This window comes from Haliotis cracherodii, unplaced genomic scaffold (assembly GCF_022045235.1).
Source record: "Haliotis cracherodii isolate W230 unplaced genomic scaffold, xgHalCrac1.p SCAF_1, whole genome shotgun sequence".
Classification (NCBI taxonomy): Eukaryota; Metazoa; Mollusca; class Gastropoda; order Lepetellida; family Haliotidae; genus Haliotis; species Haliotis cracherodii.
In genome coordinates this window covers 13,820,779-13,841,038 of record NW_027266264.1, presented here as the reverse complement: position 1 = coordinate 13,841,038, position 20,260 = coordinate 13,820,779, and the positions used below count along the sequence as shown (strand labels likewise).

At 40.2% G+C, this 20,260-nt stretch overlaps 2 protein-coding genes across 2 annotated transcripts; both read right to left on the bottom strand.

The window, feature by feature from the left end:
- Window positions 1–139: 139 nt before the first annotated feature.
- Window positions 140–11,308, bottom strand: LOC139454259 (C-type lectin lectoxin-Phi1-like). The gene is made up of 6 exons (XM_071235874.1): window positions 11,227–11,308; window positions 7,490–7,681; window positions 6,788–7,003; window positions 6,381–6,422; window positions 5,332–5,574; window positions 140–165 (listed from the first exon to the last, which is right to left on the bottom strand). Exons 1-6 carry the CDS (start codon window positions 11,306–11,308, stop codon window positions 140–142), a joined length of 801 nt encoding a protein of 266 aa, XP_071091975.1.
- A 1,796-nt stretch (window positions 11,309–13,104) lies between these two features.
- On the bottom strand, window positions 13,105–18,927 carry LOC139460049 (uncharacterized). The gene is made up of 6 exons (XM_071241691.1): window positions 18,852–18,927; window positions 16,839–17,030; window positions 16,139–16,354; window positions 15,728–15,766; window positions 14,696–14,950; window positions 13,105–13,199 (listed from the first exon to the last, which is right to left on the bottom strand). The coding sequence occupies exons 1-6, from the start codon at window positions 18,925–18,927 to the stop codon at window positions 13,105–13,107; spliced, it is 873 nt and encodes a 290-aa protein (XP_071097792.1).
- Window positions 18,928–20,260: the final 1,333 nt, after the last annotated feature.

Here is a 20,260-nt window from a genome sequence, read left to right as displayed (position 1 = left end):
AAAAAATACAAACTTATGATAAAGTATTTTTCCGATGACGATAATTTTTCCAAGAGAAAACAAAAATGAAATATATTTGTATTTGTGTATTTACTGTTCGTTTCAAGATTAATTCGGAATTTGTAATGTGAAATGGGAGCTAGCATTGAACGAGAGTCTCAGCACCTGAAGAAAGACAACATGTCGCCAGCTGGTCCTAATCAATGCAGAGTTGTGTCCCCTTTCTAGCTCTTCAATCACAAATCTCTCCATACTTTATATTTCCAGGGCTCGTATTTCGGTGAACTTACACTAAACCCTGAACCCTTTCCCGTGGTTCTCGTTAGCTGGACTTACCCGGCCTTGATTTTTTATTAACCAATTTGATTTGTTACGCTTCTCAGTCTAACGGACCAATCAGAATGCGAGTTACAAACCATCCCCAATGTCGGGTTGGCGATATTAACAACACGGTGGCCAGTCCCTTTGATTTCCGATAGAGTTTGCGAGACATTAAACATTGAAAAACTGACAGAGACAGAAAAGAAAGCCCTCAAAAATCGTTTTGATGGTTAGGATGTCTTCACGAGATTCGTCAATAAACCGTACTTGGTATGAATGTAAATGTGGCATGGTTGAACTAACTCTTTATACTGCCTCACGTGAGTATGCAGAGTTGCGTCCCTTGATTTGTCAGCACAATGCTCGTGCTCTTGAAATTCTATTAAAGTGATGAGGGAGCATCAATTTGATTTGTAATGTACAGTAAACTACGGTTATAGCGAACTCAAAGGGACCTTTAAGTTTAATTCGCTATAACCACAGTTTGTTAAAAAGCATATATACAGCATATACAGCAAATACACATTTCGTTATATTCGTCAATTCGTTATAAGCGTGTTGGTTATAAATGTAGTTTACTGTATTTTATCACCAGCTATATCCAAAAAACTATTTAGTAACAGATTACAATCAATATTACAATATTTCTGAACAAACGTCAGCAACACTTTCGGCTTCCCTCCATCAAAATACTGACACGTCGAGATACAGGTGACGGTCACCCATTCACTTAGTGCATGAACCGGGGTGGACAGGTAGCCTAGTGGTTAAAGCGTTCGCTCGTCACGTCGAAGACCCGGGTTCGATTCCCGTCATGGGTACAATGTGTGAAGCCCATTTCTGGTGTCCCCGCCGTGATATTGCTGGAATATTGCTAAAAGCGACTTAAAACCATACTCACTTACGTATACCATTATACGAAAGCAAGAATAAGCATTAAACAAACAAGGGTACGAGGTGGAACTGTTGAATATCTTCATTTGTAAACAATGTATTTCCAGTAATTGTTATGTGCCAATTGTGTAATTTGGTACTGAATCGAATCCTGGTGAAAATGCATTTGAGGAGAAATGTGTTCCGCGAACTATTCGATGTAAAACGATATATCAAGGAATAGCATATTGTAAATCGTAATGACGGTAATTACAACAAAGATGATGAATTCTGTGGTATTAGCTTATATTAGGGGTAGTATTTTAGTAAATCGAACCAATCCGATCTCACTTGTGTAACGTAATAATGATAACACATTTTAGTCGATGTCACTGGCGTCGTTTGACAGGAACCGGACATGAAGGTGTACCCGTGCAGGACAGGTGAGGCGAAATGGGGTTTCAAGCGTCCAAGGTTATTGCACTTATTTTGCAACGTGTGTGTGCGTGTGCGTGTGCGTGTGCGTGTCCGTGTGCGTGCGCGTGCGTGTATACACTCATCCGGACTAATGTCGATATTATAGTTCAAGCCAACTGGTTTTAGCACCTTGATGCCGAGCGCCAGACAGGGTAACAACAAGTACCATGTTTAAACGTCTTTGGTAGGACGCTGCCGGGAGGTCCAACAGCCGACCTTCTGTTCTCCACTCTACCACTACACCATAGCAGGCGGTCCGTGGGTGTATTGATCGATACAGCTGTCCTTTTGACTTACAAGTGTACAGTTAACAGTAATGTACCTACGCTTTTCTCATACTAAATTTATTTGCGACAATGCTTTCGTAGAGTTCCATACGCAATTACATATTTACAGACAGGCCTATTCGTCGACACATACGCCGAATCTTAAGCCATCACACGATGGCCTATTGATTGAAGAACGTGTTTGTGAATGTTTTATGTTCATTTCTGTCAACAAACTTTCACTCAACCTATCGGCCACAATATATACATCTACAGTCACACGACAAGGCTGTGGTGTAGTCTGTTGGCTAAAGCGTTCGCTCCTCACACCGAAGGGCCTGGTTATATGTGTGAAGCACATCTCTGGTGTAGTACTAGTAGTTCTAACACCGTACTCACTCACTCACTCACGCACTCACTCACTCACTCACTCACGACAAAGCGGTGGGTGTATTGGCGGAAACGACGAGAAAGGCATGGATCGGCTAGTCGGACTCGGTGACTTGGTTGATTGCTTGCCATCGTACCCGACGGCGTGAAACGTTTGTGCATGCCATCAAGTCCTGGTTTGACTGGCCCAGATTCGACTACATAGAGGTTATCACGCGAGGGTGTTTGGGGATGCTAAATATCCTGCATTAGGAATAAACATTGTATTTAGCGAGCCTTGGCGAGCAAAATACATAATGTTTATTCCTAATACAGGATATTTACCATCCCCAAACACACAAGCGTGATAACCTCTTTATCATATAATGTCATTCTTTAATTCTGTGCTTTAAAATCGCTTTCCCTCTCTCACAAACGTTACCGAAATATTGCGAGTTTTCCTGGAATGGGCGCATTAATATTTATTACGTCACAGGGTAAGTGATGTGTCAGTCGGACAGTGACAGTAGCCAATATAGTTCCAACTGAAATCTGTTTCTTATACAGTGGCGAAGCAACATATACGTAAAACAGCAGTTTTTTTTAATTGCCTTTAGCGGCAATTCATCGGTCTGTCCAAGTAGAGTAACTGCCCTTTGTCAAAGGGAAGCTACTCTAACCCTAGTCTATGAGACAATCACGTCACGGCCACGGTCAGACGTTGTTGACAGTCGGTCTGTCCTGGTATAACGTTAAGAAGTGTAGTCAGATGTACACACAGCGACTAAACGAAACAAGGTAACAATTCAAACATATTTCGGCAATATCCAACTACTTTAATTTGTGGAAAAGGTTTTAAGCCGCAGAGGTCTACAAGCACAGATATGGCTACTCATCCCGCTTGGCTAGGCCTCGTGCCCTCGCAAAATTGTTTCGAAATTTATATCTCCAAAGTTGCCAAAACTTATAAAATGCCTTAGCTACGTCACAGTTAGACACTGATTTTCAGTATATTGGACTGTTCTTTTGAAAATGGTAGCAATTATCCCTGTAGTTTATCCAGATTCCCGATGGTTAATTCTGACTCGATCGCCGAATGACGAGGGCGACACCATGTTTGTTTATAAACAGCGAAAGTAGTCCTACTTGACCTTTGATATTTGCATCTCTATCCGCATATGACCCCAACGGATATCGTTTTTATCCGTTGGCTTTATCCTGCCGAGAAACCTACCCATTATATGATAAATAGAGAATACTACACTTATTCTCGTTAGATACCATTTTTACGAAACGAGTGGACTTTCTTAAAAATTGTATCTAACGAGAATGAGTGTGGTATTTTATTTATTACCCACGTTAAATATATATTTAAGTGTAAATACATAACAACTTTCGTTCGTTGACAGACCAAACTGAAACCGGTTGCAAAATCTGGTTGCGCATGAATATTAATATATGACCAAATATGGGCATTGTTGACATCTTTATGCATACGCATTAACAACATGCGCCTGCTGTTCTGTTTGCAAACATACCAGCACCGACGCTCAAGATCCTTTTGGAAGAAAGTCTTCAACTTATGGCAATTCAAGCGCCATGTTGTTAGTACGCAGGACACCGATAAGAAAATTTGAAATGTCACATTAGCGCCGCGCTTTGAATATCGGACCAACAGTCGGTCACACTGCCGGGGTCCTGTCTGTGCAATCAAAATGGTTCGGTTTCCTTGATCTATCAGCTGAATTTATATCATGTACGTACCATTTTGGAAGAGTGTTCAGACTGTTCGCCAAAGACATTCATGTTAACTGTACCACCCTTTACTGAAGACGTGAAAATCAACAAACTCAAGTCTGCTTGCATGTCAGTGACAGCTTCGAACGATCGAAGGGCAAGGTCGCCACCGGAATAAGAAAAGACAACCGCGATCCACTCACAGCATTTCACGCTAGAGATAGGGCATGTTACTGTTCACATTTGGGATGTTTGGGGCCACAAAATCAGAAGTCAGGCACACTTCCACGGAGTTTTCGAATGATTTTTATCGGAACTGTGAACTTTAAGTGATCTGGTCGTGCTGTCGTGTTCGTTCATTCATGAACAACACCTACCGAAACAGCGCCACAAAATACGCTTCAAAGGGGACACCGATGGCACAACCGGATCATCGCAAGTAAGTCTAGATATCTGTCCAGATAGTTTAAACAGACTTCATAACATCACGCTTATCCTTTTACGTTAAATCAAATTGAAAGTTGCGAAAATGGTCGGGTGCGTCACGCTCAAGGGACGCGCTCGATCGGCAGTCGTACGTTGTAAATCGATTTATAGATCTAGCTCGATTATACGTCTGTAGGAGCTCTATGCATAACATATATTGAATGCAAACCGAATTTGATGCGTGTGACTATCTTGTTTGGTTTAATAAAGTGTTTGTAAATATCTCTCGTTCTCATGAATTTCTTCAGTTCTGCCTTGTAATCGCAAAATGAATGACGTCTCGCGATTTTTTATGAATGAAAAAAGTAGTCCCGGTGTGACAGAGGTCACGGTTATCCAATCAAAACGAATAAAACAAGGTCAACCTTGTACGACACACGTGTGACATACGGATTTAGTATCTTACCACCTGTTGTTTAGGGGTTTGTTCAGGTTGTTGGCGGGGTTTTGTTTTAATTGGTTTTTAATTATTATTTAAAATTGTTTTTTGTTTGGATGAGAGTTGTTTTGTTTGGGGGTGTTTTTGGGGGGCGTATGCATAAACATGTCAACAATGCCCATATTTGGTCATATATCAATATTCATGCGCAACCAGATTTTGCAACCGGTTTCAGTTTGATCTGTCAACGAACGAAAGTTGTTATGTATTTACACTTAAATATATATTTAACGTGGGTAATAAATAAAATACCACACTCATTCTCGTTAGATACCATTTTTACGAAACTCGTGAACTTTCTATGTTGGCGTCCCCAAACTAACCGACACACGTTCAATAGTTCATCAATATTCATATACATACACGAGTCATTACGATCGAGACGTTCGCTCATTTTCTGGTGAATGTCCACGGTGGTATCTGTCGAAGTCATCATCATCATCTTCATCACTTTTTCTTCGTCAACGCCTCCCATACCGCCTCCTCCGTGTTCAACGCTGCTGTTGTCTGTTGTATTCTTGTACACCTCCTGTGTCGTCGATGGTGCTGCTTTGTTGGTGGTGGTGATGTAGAGTGGAGACCCCACAGTCGTGTACGGAGTGGTTGCTTTTTATGAAAGAATTCGAAATAGTTAACAGCTTTATAACGAAATAGCTGATCACGTTTACTCACAATCACGCACTGTGAACATAACAGGTTACACAAGTACTAAGATTTCCCGATAGATTAAATGTATATGACATTATCATGTCATATTGTATAAAAATATACTTAAAGGAGGACCGTGTTCCATGGACTGGTATGATACATTCGCTCCAATTCTTGGTCTGGGTTTGTTGTTTGAGGCCGAATGAATTTTAAGCCCAACATATTTATATTTCACAAAAATGTTTTTGTCACAACCAACCAGCATTTCAATTGAACATGTTGTTTTGTGTGAGGACAATTCTCCCACCTTCCCTTCCTCGCCTTTCCATTGTTTCTATCATACTCCAAATACGTTAGATTTTGTGTGATTCTGAGGCTGAAAGTGGCAATAGTTCCGTAAGATGATATATATTTGTTTTAAATAACTTTGCGTTTTTACAATTCATTTGCCAACAGCATTTTAGAGTTGCACTGCCCATTTCAAACTAAGGTCGTACGTTATAATTAGTGACATGTGATTAAATGAGAAATTGGCTTTGAGTAGTTAGGATGATAATTAAACGCTTGATAAACATATGTCAATCAAACAGACAAACAAAGCTGGTTTTGGAATTGCCAACTGGCTTAATTCAAATCTCCCTTTAATACATTACACAAGTTTCCATGCGGCTTTACCAACTTTATATATGCGATTCAGAATATCACCCACCTTCTGTCCAAACAATGTTACTGACCTGTTGACACACTCTTGATTTTTGTCTTACCCTGTTTCGTTGTTTCTTTTTTGGTACACTTCGGTAAACATTCTAAAAACATACAGATCAGTCAACTACAGCCTTTATGATACACAGGAACTATGTTGGTTCTTTCTATCATCTTATTTGAACATACGTGCGCACTGAAGGCATGCGTATACGATTCTGAAACAATGACTAATACTGTAATTCTGTAAAACGCGTTACCTTGTTACACATTTTTACATATGACGCGTTTGGCATCTTCGTGTGATACAATGCTACAATTAAACATATAATAACTGATTCAATACGATTTTCCCATTATTCATTTTATGTATAGTACGGTTTAGTACAGTTCATTTCAATGTAAAATACGATCAATTAAAATAAACGCTTACGCGTGTCAAAACTAGCAGGATCAACTTCAAGTGTACCTTTCATTTCACATAAATAACGATTTTTCGAATTGCAATGTTGGTCATTCCATCCTAAACGCCTGTTTTCGCGTCTGTACTCAACACAGTCCTCCACGCCTCCACTGTTGCTAGGTTCAGAAGGATTCCAGAATGTCACCAACAACTTTGGGCTTCCAGCCATGTGGCGAAATATTCCGAACATCTTCTTGACATCAGTCCAAATACGGTGGAGTTCTACAAGAAGAGGTGAAGAGAGGTGAGGTAAAGTAAGGTGAGTTGAGGTGAAATAGGGTCCAACGTCGCGTTCAAGATTATTGCATTCATATGACGTGCATGTGTGTGTGTTTGGTGTGTGTTTGGTGTGTGTGTGTGTGTGTGTGTGTGTGTGTGTGTGTGTTTCTAATGCTGGACTCAGTCCGGACTAATTCTTATTTTATTGTGCTAGGCCACTGAGATACCTTGACTCCGAACCGAACTGTCCTTGTTTTAGCCTCTGAATGCCGAGCGCCAGGCAGGGTATGACGAAGCCGGGTATCGAACCCAAACTTTCCACTCTCCGGGTAGACGCTCTACCACTAGGCCACGGAGGCGATAGACTGAATAAGGGGCAAGTTGTACACACTCAACCTGGTTCGAAAAGCAGGCATTTTTAGATTTGGATCATAGTTCTGTCCTCAGTTGTTTGGGAGCCACATGGTTACAAAATGAAAATGCAATTACCTCTCCTTCCTTTCAAATACTTTATAACAGCCATGTGTTCTTCCATGGTATCCACGCGGAGCAAGTCCATGCTCTTTCGTTGGCAGGAAGCACGTGCGCCTTTCCACGTTCTGGGAACAGTCTCGAGAATGTAGCATGCTCGACCCAACTTCACCACTCCATCTTGACATGGTGACACACTGGCTTTAATCGCTGTAGTGGTAATAAAATATGGGTGACCAAGTACTGTAAGGAGGCTACAGCATGTAGGACACACTCACACAAATGAAGCATACATGGTCCAACCTGACCACACCATTGGGACATACCGCCTTTAACCATTGGAGTGGATGTAGGATTTAAAAAAGAGGGGTGTGGAGTATGTGTTTGTGTCCAGTTTCGTCACTTCAGGGGGGTGGGTGGTGGAGGTCCACCCAAGGACGTATGAAAAATATCACAAACACTATTATGTGAACCATTATTCATTATACTTTAACAAACAAGTCTACACTTTACCATGGTAGACATTGCGCATACAAAATGTCTTCAGATGGGGCAAATCCCAGAAACCACCCACCCCACCCAACCCCACCCACGCATCGAACCCACCTGGATCCCCCACTGTAGTTTATTCTATAGACTAAGGATGTCTGTTGGGGACATTTTAACTATAAGTTGGTATTGCACTTGTTACAAGCACAATTGAAACTAAGAGTAAATACATGGTGCAACATGAAATCTAAGCCTTCTACATCTAGGGCTGTCATCTCTCTGGTTTAAGTACCTCTTTGTTTCTGAGAATATGATGCTCTTGTAACGATTTCCACAAATGAAGGATACTTTCTTAATACAATAGTAACTGAGAAATAGATACACATTTCCAATTCCATACCACGAAGACATCTAAATCACATTATGGTTCAAACAACCACACAAACACACACACGCACACGCGCTTAAGTGCAATATTTTTGAACGCGACGTTAACCCCTCTTTCACCTCACCTCACCTATGTGATCCATGGTGTAAAAGTTCAACATTTTTGTGAAACTTTAGGATCATGGGCATGACTGGCAAACTAAGGATCACGATCATCTGATTCGGTAAAGCCAATTATAGCGCCTTAAACCAGTAGGCAACCGTGTGCCCTCAGATGACATGTAGACTGATTTACATTAGTGTATAAATTTACGCAATCATATATTTATCAGACCTATGACAAAGTGAAGACATGAACACTGAAGTATTACCTTTTGTTTCACAAAGGGTCCCAAGCGAGGCGTCACATCGAATGTCATTCCACCCATAGCTCTTCCATCGGGTTTTTTGCTCATACGCAACACAATTCTCTCGATTCTTGGAGTTGTCTGGTTGCCCGGAAAACCAGAACGTTGCTCTCGCTTCTTTGCCACTTGACATATGTACGTATTTTCCTTGAATCCTTCTTATGTCAATCCAGAATGACACACCATGAGCAGTTTCTTTTAAAAGAGCGGATTGAGTAAACGAAACACCCTGTTTTGTCATATACTCGTATCTACTCAAAAGTTAATCTCATCATTTTAGTTTAGGCAAATTAAAATATCGAGAATCAGATTATTAAACATAAAAGTTTGTTCTGAAAGTCTTACAAATTTAAATGCAACGTAAACTGAATTTAAATATTGTGACATAGTAAAGGGCTGTAGCCAATGTTGAAATTCCTAGAATATCAGAGTTCGAGTCATTTAACACATACACACCTTTCGCTAGTTTTGACATGTGATCCGTTATCGCCTTATGTTTTCTATTAGAGTCAACAAGTGCCAGGGTCATGCCTTTTGATCGACAGTATGAATTTGCCTGCTTCCATGATTTTCTATCAGTTTCGAAACGGTAGCATTGTTGGCCAAGTCGCACTGCACCAATGTCACAACCATCTCCACCAGGATTCACAGCTGTGTTTATTCAGAAAACAGAAACACATCGGGGGAGGTTATGTTCAGGTTGACACATGTTAGAGAGTCGGAGTTAGTGATCAGTCATCAATATTCAGGTGTGTCTCTGCGGCTGTGAAATAATCGATAATAAATAAACACACACCATCGGAGCAAGATGACATCCCATCAACCAAGTCACAGACCACTCAAATCAAGTCATATAAAGAAACTAATACACCGGAATTGTAGAAATCAAACTCTACGTTATGCATAGAGATAAATTATTCCCAGTACTTCATGCCAGAAGCAAGAACTGAGTAATATGAGGATCGGTTGGTCAGTGATTGTGATTGCTGAGTTAGTGATTGTTGTTTAACACCATTTTTTGTCATCAAAATTTAGGTTTTAAATAATCGATTCCCGACTGGGCAAACCATTGACTGAAAACACACCATCGGAGCAAGATGACATCCCATCAACCAAGTCACAGACCACTTGAGTCAACCCATCCACCAAGTCACAGACCACTTGAGTCAACCCATCCACCAAGTCACAGACCACTTGAGTCAACCCATCGACCAAGTCACAGACCACTTGAGTCAACCCATCAACCAAGTCACAGACCACTTGAGTCAACCCATCGACCAAGTCACAGACCACTTGAGTCAACCCATCAACCAAGTCACACAACACTTGAGTCAACCCATCAACCAAGTCACAGACCACTTGAGTCAACCCATCCACCAAGTCAGAGACCACTTGAGTCAACCCATCCACCAAGTCACACAACACTTGAGTCAACCCATCAACCAAGTCACAGACCACTTGAGTCAACCCATCAACCAAGTCACAGACCACTTGAGTCAACCGATCCACCAAGTCAGAGACCACTTGAGTCAACCCATCCACCAAGTCACACACCACTTGAGTCAACCCATCCACCAAGTCACAGACCACTTGAGTCAACCCATCCAACAAGTCACAGACCACTTGAGTCAACCCATCCACCAAGTCACAGACCACTTGAGTCAACCCATCAACCAAGTCACAGAGCACTCAAATCAACCCATGTTCAGAAACAAGTATACCGGAATGGTTGAAATCAAAGAGTACATTATATATAGAGATAAAATTGTTCCCAGTACTTCTATGCCAGAAGCATGAACTGAGTAATATGAGGATCAGTTGGTCGGACTGTGACTTTGTTGATTACATGACGTCTTTCCCGGGTTTCCTTGTTGGCCTCGTCCAGAATATTTACAGCCACCGTGCTCATTTGAAATGCAGCTAACTGCGGCGTTAAACAACATTAATTTCCTCTTAATCAGTGATATATTTTCAATCTTATTTGATCTTCTTTGATTAGAGTATCAACCAACGATTTTATCATCTCCAAATATCTACATTAAAAAAACTAATTATATTATGTTTGCAGCGTGTTCATGAATGAACAGTTTTACAATATTCATGTCTTCATGATTTACGCATGCATCCTGTGTACCAACCAACATTTTACCCTCACCCAGTGTTCCAACTGAAACCTATAAGAAGGCATTCTGAGTACCAACAGACACGTTTACCATCTTCAAGTGTTCAAATTGAAACTGATGATGTATACCAAATTATAAATAAATTACTTCGTCTTTTGTCAAAATGTGTTCCCAGTGTGATAATGCTGAAATAGTGCTAAAAGCGGCGTAAAACCACACTTAGAATCAAGTCATATGTGATATCTCGTCAGTGACAAATCACCATTCATTTTCTAAAATATAATTTTTTTTCTAAAATTCTATCAAAATCAATATCTATACTACAATACAAAAGTATTAACACACGTACCGTCTCCGTTATGGAAGTAAGCGATCGCGAGCCATCCCACTGACGCAGTAACAAGGGAAGAGTGGTTCCAGATTGACTTCATTGTCCTCATCCACTGCTTCCTGTGGATATATTTGAAAACGAGCATGCCATATAATATATTCACATGTTTATGACTGAACGTTTCTGCATGACCAATAACATTATTATTTCTTTTGGGGTGAATTTGTAGGTTCCCAGGATATCAACTGTGCTTTGCATTATAGTGTGTTCTGATGACCATGAGATAAGGTGATGTTCTTTAGAAATCTTGGCAATGCATTGTTTCATACTTGTAATTACATTTGTAGCCAGTGAGGCTATGAAGAATAAAATAACGTGTGGGATTATCATCTTTTTCGTTTTTTCTTACTATTAATTCCGCTGTTCAGTAATAAAACTCTGATTTTCAGAGATGTGTATAACAAATAAACATACAAGGGTAGGGCGTGGAACTATTGAGCACATCGTTAGTTGTAAATAATGTATTTCCAGGAATTGTGTGGTAATTGTGTAGTTTTGGTAGTGAATCAACACCTCGTCTTTGGAGCTACCCCGCCAATTACATATACACCGAGTATGTTGAAATCGTACGTCACATTAGTAGAGGCTCATATATTCCTCAGCCGTGTGAAACAAAACCGATAACGCTATTTCCTTTCAGAAAATGCATCTGCTGAGAAATAAGTTCCTAAATCTATTCGATATAAAAATATGTAAATGTTTTGTAGCATATTGTAAACTGCAATAACGGTAATTACAATACAGTTGACATATTCCATGGTAATAGCTCATATTTGGGGTAGTATTTTAGTAATATGAACCAATCCTACCTCACTCGTAGAACGTCACGTGGGCGGATATCCCTTAACAATACATTTTAGTCGATGTCACTGGCGTCGTTTGGCTGGAACCGGACTCTTGAAGGTGTACCCATGTAGGAAAGGTGAGGTGAGGGTTGGTGTGTGTGTGTTTGTGTTTTTGTGTTTGTGTCTGTTTATAGTAGTCCGAATTAATGTCGATTTTATAGTGCCAGCCCACTGGTTTTAGCCCCTTGATGCCGAGGGCCAGACAGGGTAAGAACAAATACCACCTTTTAACGTCTTTGGCATGACGCGGCCGGGTATCCAACCGCCGACCTATTGGCCACTTCACAGACATCTACAGTCACACGACAAGGCTGTAGTTGTGATGTAGTCTAGTGGCTAAAGCGTTCGCTCCTGCCGCCAATGGCTCTAAGTTCAATGTGTGAAGCACATTTCTGGTGTTCCCGGTGTTATTGCTGGAATACTACGAAAACCACACTCACTCACTCACTCACTCACTCACCTACCCACTCACTCACTCACTCACTCACTCACTCACTCACTCACCTACCCACTCACTCACGAACTCACGACAAAGCGGAAACGACGAGAAAGGCATGGATCGGCTAGTCGGACTCGGTGACTTGGTTGATTGCTAGCCATCGTACCCGACGGCGTGAAACGTTTGTGCATGCCATCAAGTCCTGGTTTGACTGGCCCAGATTCGACTACATTCAAATATCCGTTATATAGCTGGAACATCGCTGCGTGCGCCATGAAACAGCAAATAGCAACACGAAAGATATGAGCATGACTTTTATGTGAACATTTCACAGTCATCATTTTGAAAACTGTTTCATGCCATTTTGTACTGTATATGATAAGAAACTATTTACTACTGTATCTAACAGTATACCATTTGTTTCCATATATAGTAATTTTCAATATATGTGTTTGAGGTATGCATTTATTCCTTGATAATCTTACAAGTTTAATTTATATGCCTTTGTCGGATCTGTATAATATGACGTCATGTCTCGGTTTCTCACTGGCGTTACTTGTAAACTTGTCTCCATACTACAGCGATGACGACAAGTGATGTCACAGTTACCGCCCTTGGTTTTGTTAAATTGCATTGGGACTGGGAGTCTGAAAATAAGAGCAAGGTTTTCTTCATATTTCATCAAGGCAATACTTGTATCAAGATAATGTAAAGTTAACAAAGGCCTACAGATCATTCCACTGCTTGCACGTTGTAACAGTACTCTGCAACCCGAACCCATGACTTTTATTCCGGATGATTTCAATGGAACGGTACCGTCATGATGAACGGGGTTTCAGTGTATAAATACATGCCGTTTAAATTTGTGATGATCTGTAGGTATCTACAGTGAGTGAGTGAGTGATTTAAAATAATCGTTAGCAGTTTTTCAGCCTGAATGTGAATATGTAATACTTCTTAATATTAGATTTGTTTAGTCGTTTGTTTGTTGTTTACCGCCGCACTCAACAATATTACAACTCTATGACGGCGCTCTGTAAATAATCGAGTCTGGACCATCGATCTAGGCAATTGGGATGCCATGACACGCATCAACCAATTAAGAGAGCCTGACCCCGTTAGACGCCTCTCATGACAAGCATGGGTTGCTGATGTAAAATAACCAGTTACATTTTCAAACTATCATGAGAACGTTCATAGAGTGAAACAAACAACGACAAGTTATGTTATATTCGGGCTGAAGATTGCAATCAGCCGTTTCTATTGGTCCCGTTCAATGGAAATGGAGAAACATTATATTGCAATTTAACCAGTGTCTCATTGAACCCTATAACCATTGATTAGGAAATGACAAGTTGCAAAATATTTGTATCAATATGGTAATTGAATCCGAGCGACTAAAGACTGCACTACCCATGTGGCTGTTCGAGAGAAGGAGGATGAGGAAGTCCCGGAGGTTACCAAATGAATACATGCTTCATTAAGGATTGAGGAAATGGATAAAGACTTGTACGTGTAGATGTTCATCTCCACTGTACGGTCTCGTGTCTTTATTATCTAAAAACTAGCATTTTATATCAGCTCTATTGTGAGCAATATGGACTGGGTAAATTGATTTGGCTGCCAATTATATTGATGATGGGTGAGATATTTGGTTTAAATAACAACCAGTTCAACATAAAAAGATATTGACCGAGAACGTTTTCAGAAAACATCTACACATGGAATTCGAAACGTCAACGCAAGAGAATTATCAGTCTCGATTATCCGCCGAAACAGATTGCATTGCATTGCGTAATAGACAAAATAGTGATGAAAATAGATCAGTGAATAGATCACAGGTGTTCACATGATTCAAGACTTACATTTATTTGCTCCCGCAGATAACTAACATGCACATGCCCCTTCCGCCCCCCCCCCCCCCCCCCCCCCCCCCCCCAAAATACCCCCAAACAAAACAACTAACAACACTCAGCCAAACAAAAACAAAATTAAAATAATAATTAAAACACAATTAAAACAAAAACCCGCCAACAACCTGAACAAACCTAACCAATCCCTAAACAAAGGTTGGTTACACTTTGTTGGCGTCCCCAAACTAACCGACACACGTTCAATAGTTCATCAATATTCATATACATACACGAGTCATTACGATCGAGACGTTCGCTCATTTTCTGGTGAATGTGCACGGTGGTATCTGTCGAAGTCATCATCATCATCTTCATCACTTTTTCTTCGTCAACGCCTCCCATACCGCCTCCTCCGTGTTCAACGCTGCTGTTGTCTGTCATGGGCAGAGTATTCTTGTACACCTCCTGTGTCGTCGATGGTGCTGCTTTGTTGGTGGTGGTGATGTAGAGTGGAGACCCCACAGTCGTGTACGGAGTGGTTGCTTTTTATGAAAGAATTCGAAATAGTTAACAGCTTTATAACGAAATAGCTGATCACGTTTACTCACAATCACGCACTGTGAACATAACAGGTTACACGAGTACTAGGATTTCCCGATAGATTAAATGTATATGACATTATCATGTCATATTGTATAAAAATATACTTAAAGAAGGACCGTGTTCCATTGACTGGTATGATACATCCGCTCCAATTCTTGGTCTGGGTTTGTTGTTTGAGGCCGAATGAATTTTAAGCCCAACATATTTATATTTCACAAACAAAAACAACCAACCAGCATTTCAATTGAACAAGTTGTTTTGTGTGAGGACAATTCTCCCACCTCCTCTCCTCGCCTTTCCATTGTTTCTATCATACTCGAAATACGTTAGATTGTGTGTGATTCTAAGGCTGAAAGTGGCAATTGTTCCGTAAGATGATATATATTTGTTTTAAATAACCTTGCGTTATATACAAAATGTCATTCATTTGCCAACAGCATTTAAGAGTAGCACTGCCCATTTCAAACCAAGGTCGTACGTTATAATTAGTGCCATGTGATTAAATGAGAAATTGGCTTGGAGTAGATGGGATGATAATTAAACGCTTGATAAACATATGTCAATCAAACAGACAAACAAAGTTGGTTTTGGAATTGTCCCTTTAATACATTACACAAGTTTCCATAAGGCTTTACCAACTTTATTTTATTATACCACCCACCTTCTGTCCAAACAATGTTACTGACCTGTTGACACACTCTTGATTTTTGTCTTATCCTGTTTCGTTGTTTCTTTTTTGGTACACTTCGGTAAACATTCTAAAAACATACAGATCAGTCAACAACAGCCGTTATTATACAAAGGAACTATGTTGGTTCTTTCGGTCATGTTATTAGAACATACGTGCGCACTGAAGGCATGTATGCGTATACGATTCTGAAACAATGACTGATTCTGTAATTCTGTAAGACGCTTTACCTTGTTACACATTATATACAAATGGCGTGATGGGCATCTTCGTGTGATACAATGCTACAATTAAAAATATAATAACTGATTCAATACGATTTTCCCATTATTCATTTTATGTACATTTTGATCTATCGTACAGTTCATTTCAATGTAAAATACGATCAATTAAAATACACGCTTACGCGTGTCAAAATCAGCAGGATCAACTTCAAGTGTACCTTTCATTTCACATAAATAACGATTTTTCGAATTACAAAATTGGTCATTCCATCCTAAACGCCTGTGTTGCTGTCTGTAGGCTACACAGTCCTCCACGCCTCCACTGTTGCTAGGTTCAGAAGGATTCCAGAATGTCACCGTCAACTTTGGGCTTCCAACCGTGTGGCGAAATGTTCCGAACATCTTCTTGACATCAGTCCAAATACGGTGGAGTTCTACAAGAAGAGGTGAGGTAAGGTAAGGTGAGGTGAGGTGAGTTGAGGTGAAATAGGGTCTAACGTCGCGTTCAAGATTATTGCATTCATATGACGTGCATGTGTGTGTGTTTGGTGTGTGTTTGGTGTGTGTGTGTGTGTGTGTGTGTGTGTGTGTGTGTGTGTGTGTTTCTAATGCTGGACTAAGTCCGGACTAATGCTGATTTTATTGTGCTAGGCCACTGAGATACCTTGACTCCGAACCGAACTGTCCTTGTTTTAGCCCCTGAATGCCGAGCGCCAGGCAGGGTATGACGAAGCCGGGCATCGAACCCAAACTGTCCGCTCTCCGGGTAGACGCTCTACCACTAGGCCACGGAGGCGATAACCTGAATAAGGGGCAAGTTGTACACACTCAACCGGGTTCGAAAGGCAGGCATTTTTAGATTTGGATCATAGTTCTGTCCTCAGTTGTTTGGGAGCCACAAAATGCAAATGCAATTACCTTTCCTTCCTTTTAAATACTTGGTTACAGCCATGTGTTCTTCCACGGTATCCACGCGGAGCAAGTCCATGCTCTTTCGTTGGCAGGAAGCACGTGCGCCTTTCCATGTTCTGGGAACAGTCTCGAGAATGTAGCATGCCCGACCCAACTTCACCACTCCATCTTGACATGGTGACGCACTGGCTTTAATCGCTGTAGTGGTAATAAAATATGGGTGACCAAGTACTGTAAGGAGGCTACAGTGAGGAGACACACTCTAGCAAATGAAGCATACATGGTAAAACGCGGAAGAACGTTTAAAGAAATAACAAACGCTGTTATGTGAACCATTATTTATATACTTTAAGAAAGAATTCAACACGTTATCATGGTAGACATTGCGCATACAAAATGTCATCAGAGGTAAAAAAAGGTGTGTTTGGGGAAGTAGCGACCCCCAGACACCTCCCCCCTCTGGATCCCCCACTTTTATTTTATGTCTGTTTGGGACATTGTAACTATAAGTTGGCATTGCACTTGTTACAAGCACAATTAAAACTATAATAGAGTAAATAACATCTATTAACATGATTTCAAAGCCTTCTACATCCACCATTTTCTTTGTTCTATATATTTTAGTTAGTTCAGGTTGTAGGTATTATTTTTGTCTGATAACGCTATCGGAATCGATACGCGTATTTGTTTGAAAGATTTTTTTGGAATAAAAAAACCTAAGTGTTATATAACCAACAAGTAAAGAAGGTACGTCTGTTTATTGGCTGTTTAACGATGACTGTATGACCCCAGTGTAATATTCCTGTAACTGAAAGGAATCGTCACGATAAAGAAACTTTCATGGAAGTATCACCGAACATGGTTAAAACCAGAGACATAACAAAGTCAAATATTTCATGTTTGTAATATCCCCTTCAATGGCTTAAGTTGAGTGCAGATGCTGCTGTCTAAAAGAAACATTTTAATGTTAGCATAAACGCGAACATCTCAAGTCGATAACTCTGGTATTCTTAAACGTTTTCTGTTTATTTCTTTTCAATTTTGAGAAATAAAAGCTTTTTTCTGATATTAATCCTATGATTAACTGTAAATAACATTGTAGGACTATCGGCTCTCTGATTTAAGAACAACTTTGTTTCTGAGAATATGATTCTTTTGTAACGTTTTCCGCAACTGAAGGATACTTTCCCAATATAACTGAGGAAAATATACACATTTCCAGTTCCATGCCAAGAACACATCACATTATGGTCCTACACTTCTAGGCCTTGACGTTTCTGAGAACATTGATTCCAAAATAATGTCCAAGCTTGGACTTTCACCAAAGGTTTTTCATCTGCATAAAGAGTGGCTTTGGGGTTTCCAAGAAGAAGAAAACTCAATTTCAACAAAATTTGTTTCTTCATATATGTTAACGCTAAGAACAAACTTGAATGGTTCTAGACATCCTCTGAGCGTTTCAGCCTCATCACACACATGTGCATGCACGTCGCTATATTAGTGCAATATTCTTGAACGCGACATTTATCCATCTCCACCAGGATTCACAGCTGTGTTTATTCAGAAAACAGAAACACATCGGAGGAGATGATGTTCAGGTTAGTGATTGATGGTTAACAACATTTTGTCATCAATTTTCAGGTTTGTCTCTGCGGCTGTGAAAAAATCGATTCCCGACTGGGAAAACCAACCATTGACTGAAAACACACACCATCGGAGCAAGATGACATCCCATCAACCAAGTCACAGGTCACTCGAATCAACAAATCAACCAAGTCGTAGACCACTCGAATCAACCCTACAACCAAGTCGTAGACCATTAGACCACTGAAATATTGCAAAAAACAGCGTAAATCCATACTCACTGACTGTAATCATCTACGATATCTCGACAAATGTCCATTCAGTTTTTTAATTGATAGATTAATCTTAGCTATTATAAAAATCAATATTTATACCACAATATAAAAGTATTCACACTCGAATGTAAGATCAAATGTAACTTTCATAAAGTCGTACCTTCTCCGTTATGGAAGTAAGCGAGCCATACCACTGACACAGTAACAAGGGATGAGTGGTTCCAGATTGACTTCATTGTCCTCCCCCACTGCTTCTTGTGCATATATTTGAAAACGAACATGCCTTATAATATATTCACATGTTTGTGATTGAACGTTTCTGCATGACCAATAACAATATCAATTTTTTTTGGATGAATTTATAGGTTCCCAGGGTATCAACTGTGCTTTGTATAATAGTGTGTGCTGATGACCATGAGATAAGGTGATGCTCTTTTGAAATCTTGGCACTATATCGTGTCATACACGTAATTACATTTGTAGAAAGTGAGAATATACATTACAAATAAGCATTAAACAAACAAGGGTACGAGGTGGAACTATTGAATATCTTCATTTGTAAACAATGTATTTCCAGTAATTGTTATGTGCCAATTGTGTAATTTGGTACTGAATCGAATCCTGGTGAAAATGCATTTGAGGAGAAATGTGTTCCGCGAACTATTCGATGTAAAACGATATATCAAGAAATAGCATATTGTAAATCGTAATGACGGTTATTACAACAAAGAACACTGAGATATCATGCCGCAGTTTAACATGAACACCCAGCTCTGATATTATACTGACTTCGGACCGCCCAGTCCTTGTTTAAGCCCCTTATTGCCGAGCACCAGACAGGGTAACAGTAAGTACCACCTTACAGCGTCTTTTGGTATGACGCAGCCGGGCCATGCATAACAAGTGAAAACGATATTGTTAGGAATATTCAAAAGTTCATACGTCCTAGGAGGACATGGCTATAGAACATTCTTTAGAGTATTTAATCTGAACGTCATCCAATATACATTAATGGAGCTGAAGTATTCGGTATATACAAATGTGATGTATACTGAGTCAAATTAAAAAATTCACATTTTAAAAAGTAATCCCATATATGATATACAACGGACAAATGTATCAGATATGGTAATTTTTAATCATTAATGTCCAAAGAAGGATTTTAATTAACGGTGGTCACCATAATTGGTTCAAAGCACCTAATGTATTCGGTAATAACATCAACAGTTTAAATCATAAGTCCCAAGCACGAAAATCTGATGGCACACAAGTTCAGTAGCGTGTATGGCCACCATAACTGCCACACAACGTCTCCGCATCGACCTTGTGACACATGATTGGGAAGACGACGCCATTGTTGCTGCAAAATGGTGCCAAGATCTTGCAAATTCTATGGTTGGTTCTGGAGAGTGCGCAGACTTCTGCCAAGAGCATCCCAGACGTGTTCGATGGGATTGAGGTCGGGAGACCTTGACGGCCAGTCCATGACGTTGACTCCCGCATTCAAAATTGCTGTGTGGGGTCTGGCATTGTCGTGTTGGAAGATCAAACCGGGTCCATGTGCTGTCA

Coding starts and splice junctions, on each gene's coding strand:
- LOC139454259 (XM_071235874.1), bottom strand. CDS start 11,308: ATGAAGTCAATCTGGAACCACTCTTCCCTTGTTACTGCGTCAGTGGGA. Junction 7,004..7,489: donor GTATTTGAAAGGAAGGAGAG/GTAATTGCATTT, acceptor CTCTTCTTGTAG/AACTCCACCGTATTTGGACT. Junction 166..5,331: donor TCTCGATCGTAATGACTCGT/GTATGTATATGA, acceptor GTCTTTCTTCAG/GTGCTGAGACTCTCGTTCAA.
- LOC139460049 (XM_071241691.1), bottom strand. CDS start 18,927: ATGAAGTCAATCTGGAACCACTCATCCCTTGTTACTGTGTCAGTGGTA. Junction 15,767..16,138: donor TTATTTATGTGAAATGAAAG/GTACACTTGAAG, acceptor GTATGTTTTTAG/AATGTTTACCGAAGTGTACC. Junction 14,951..15,727: donor CAAAAAAGAAACAACGAAAC/AGGATAAGACAA, acceptor TTCTTTCATAAA/AAGCAACCACTCCGTACACG.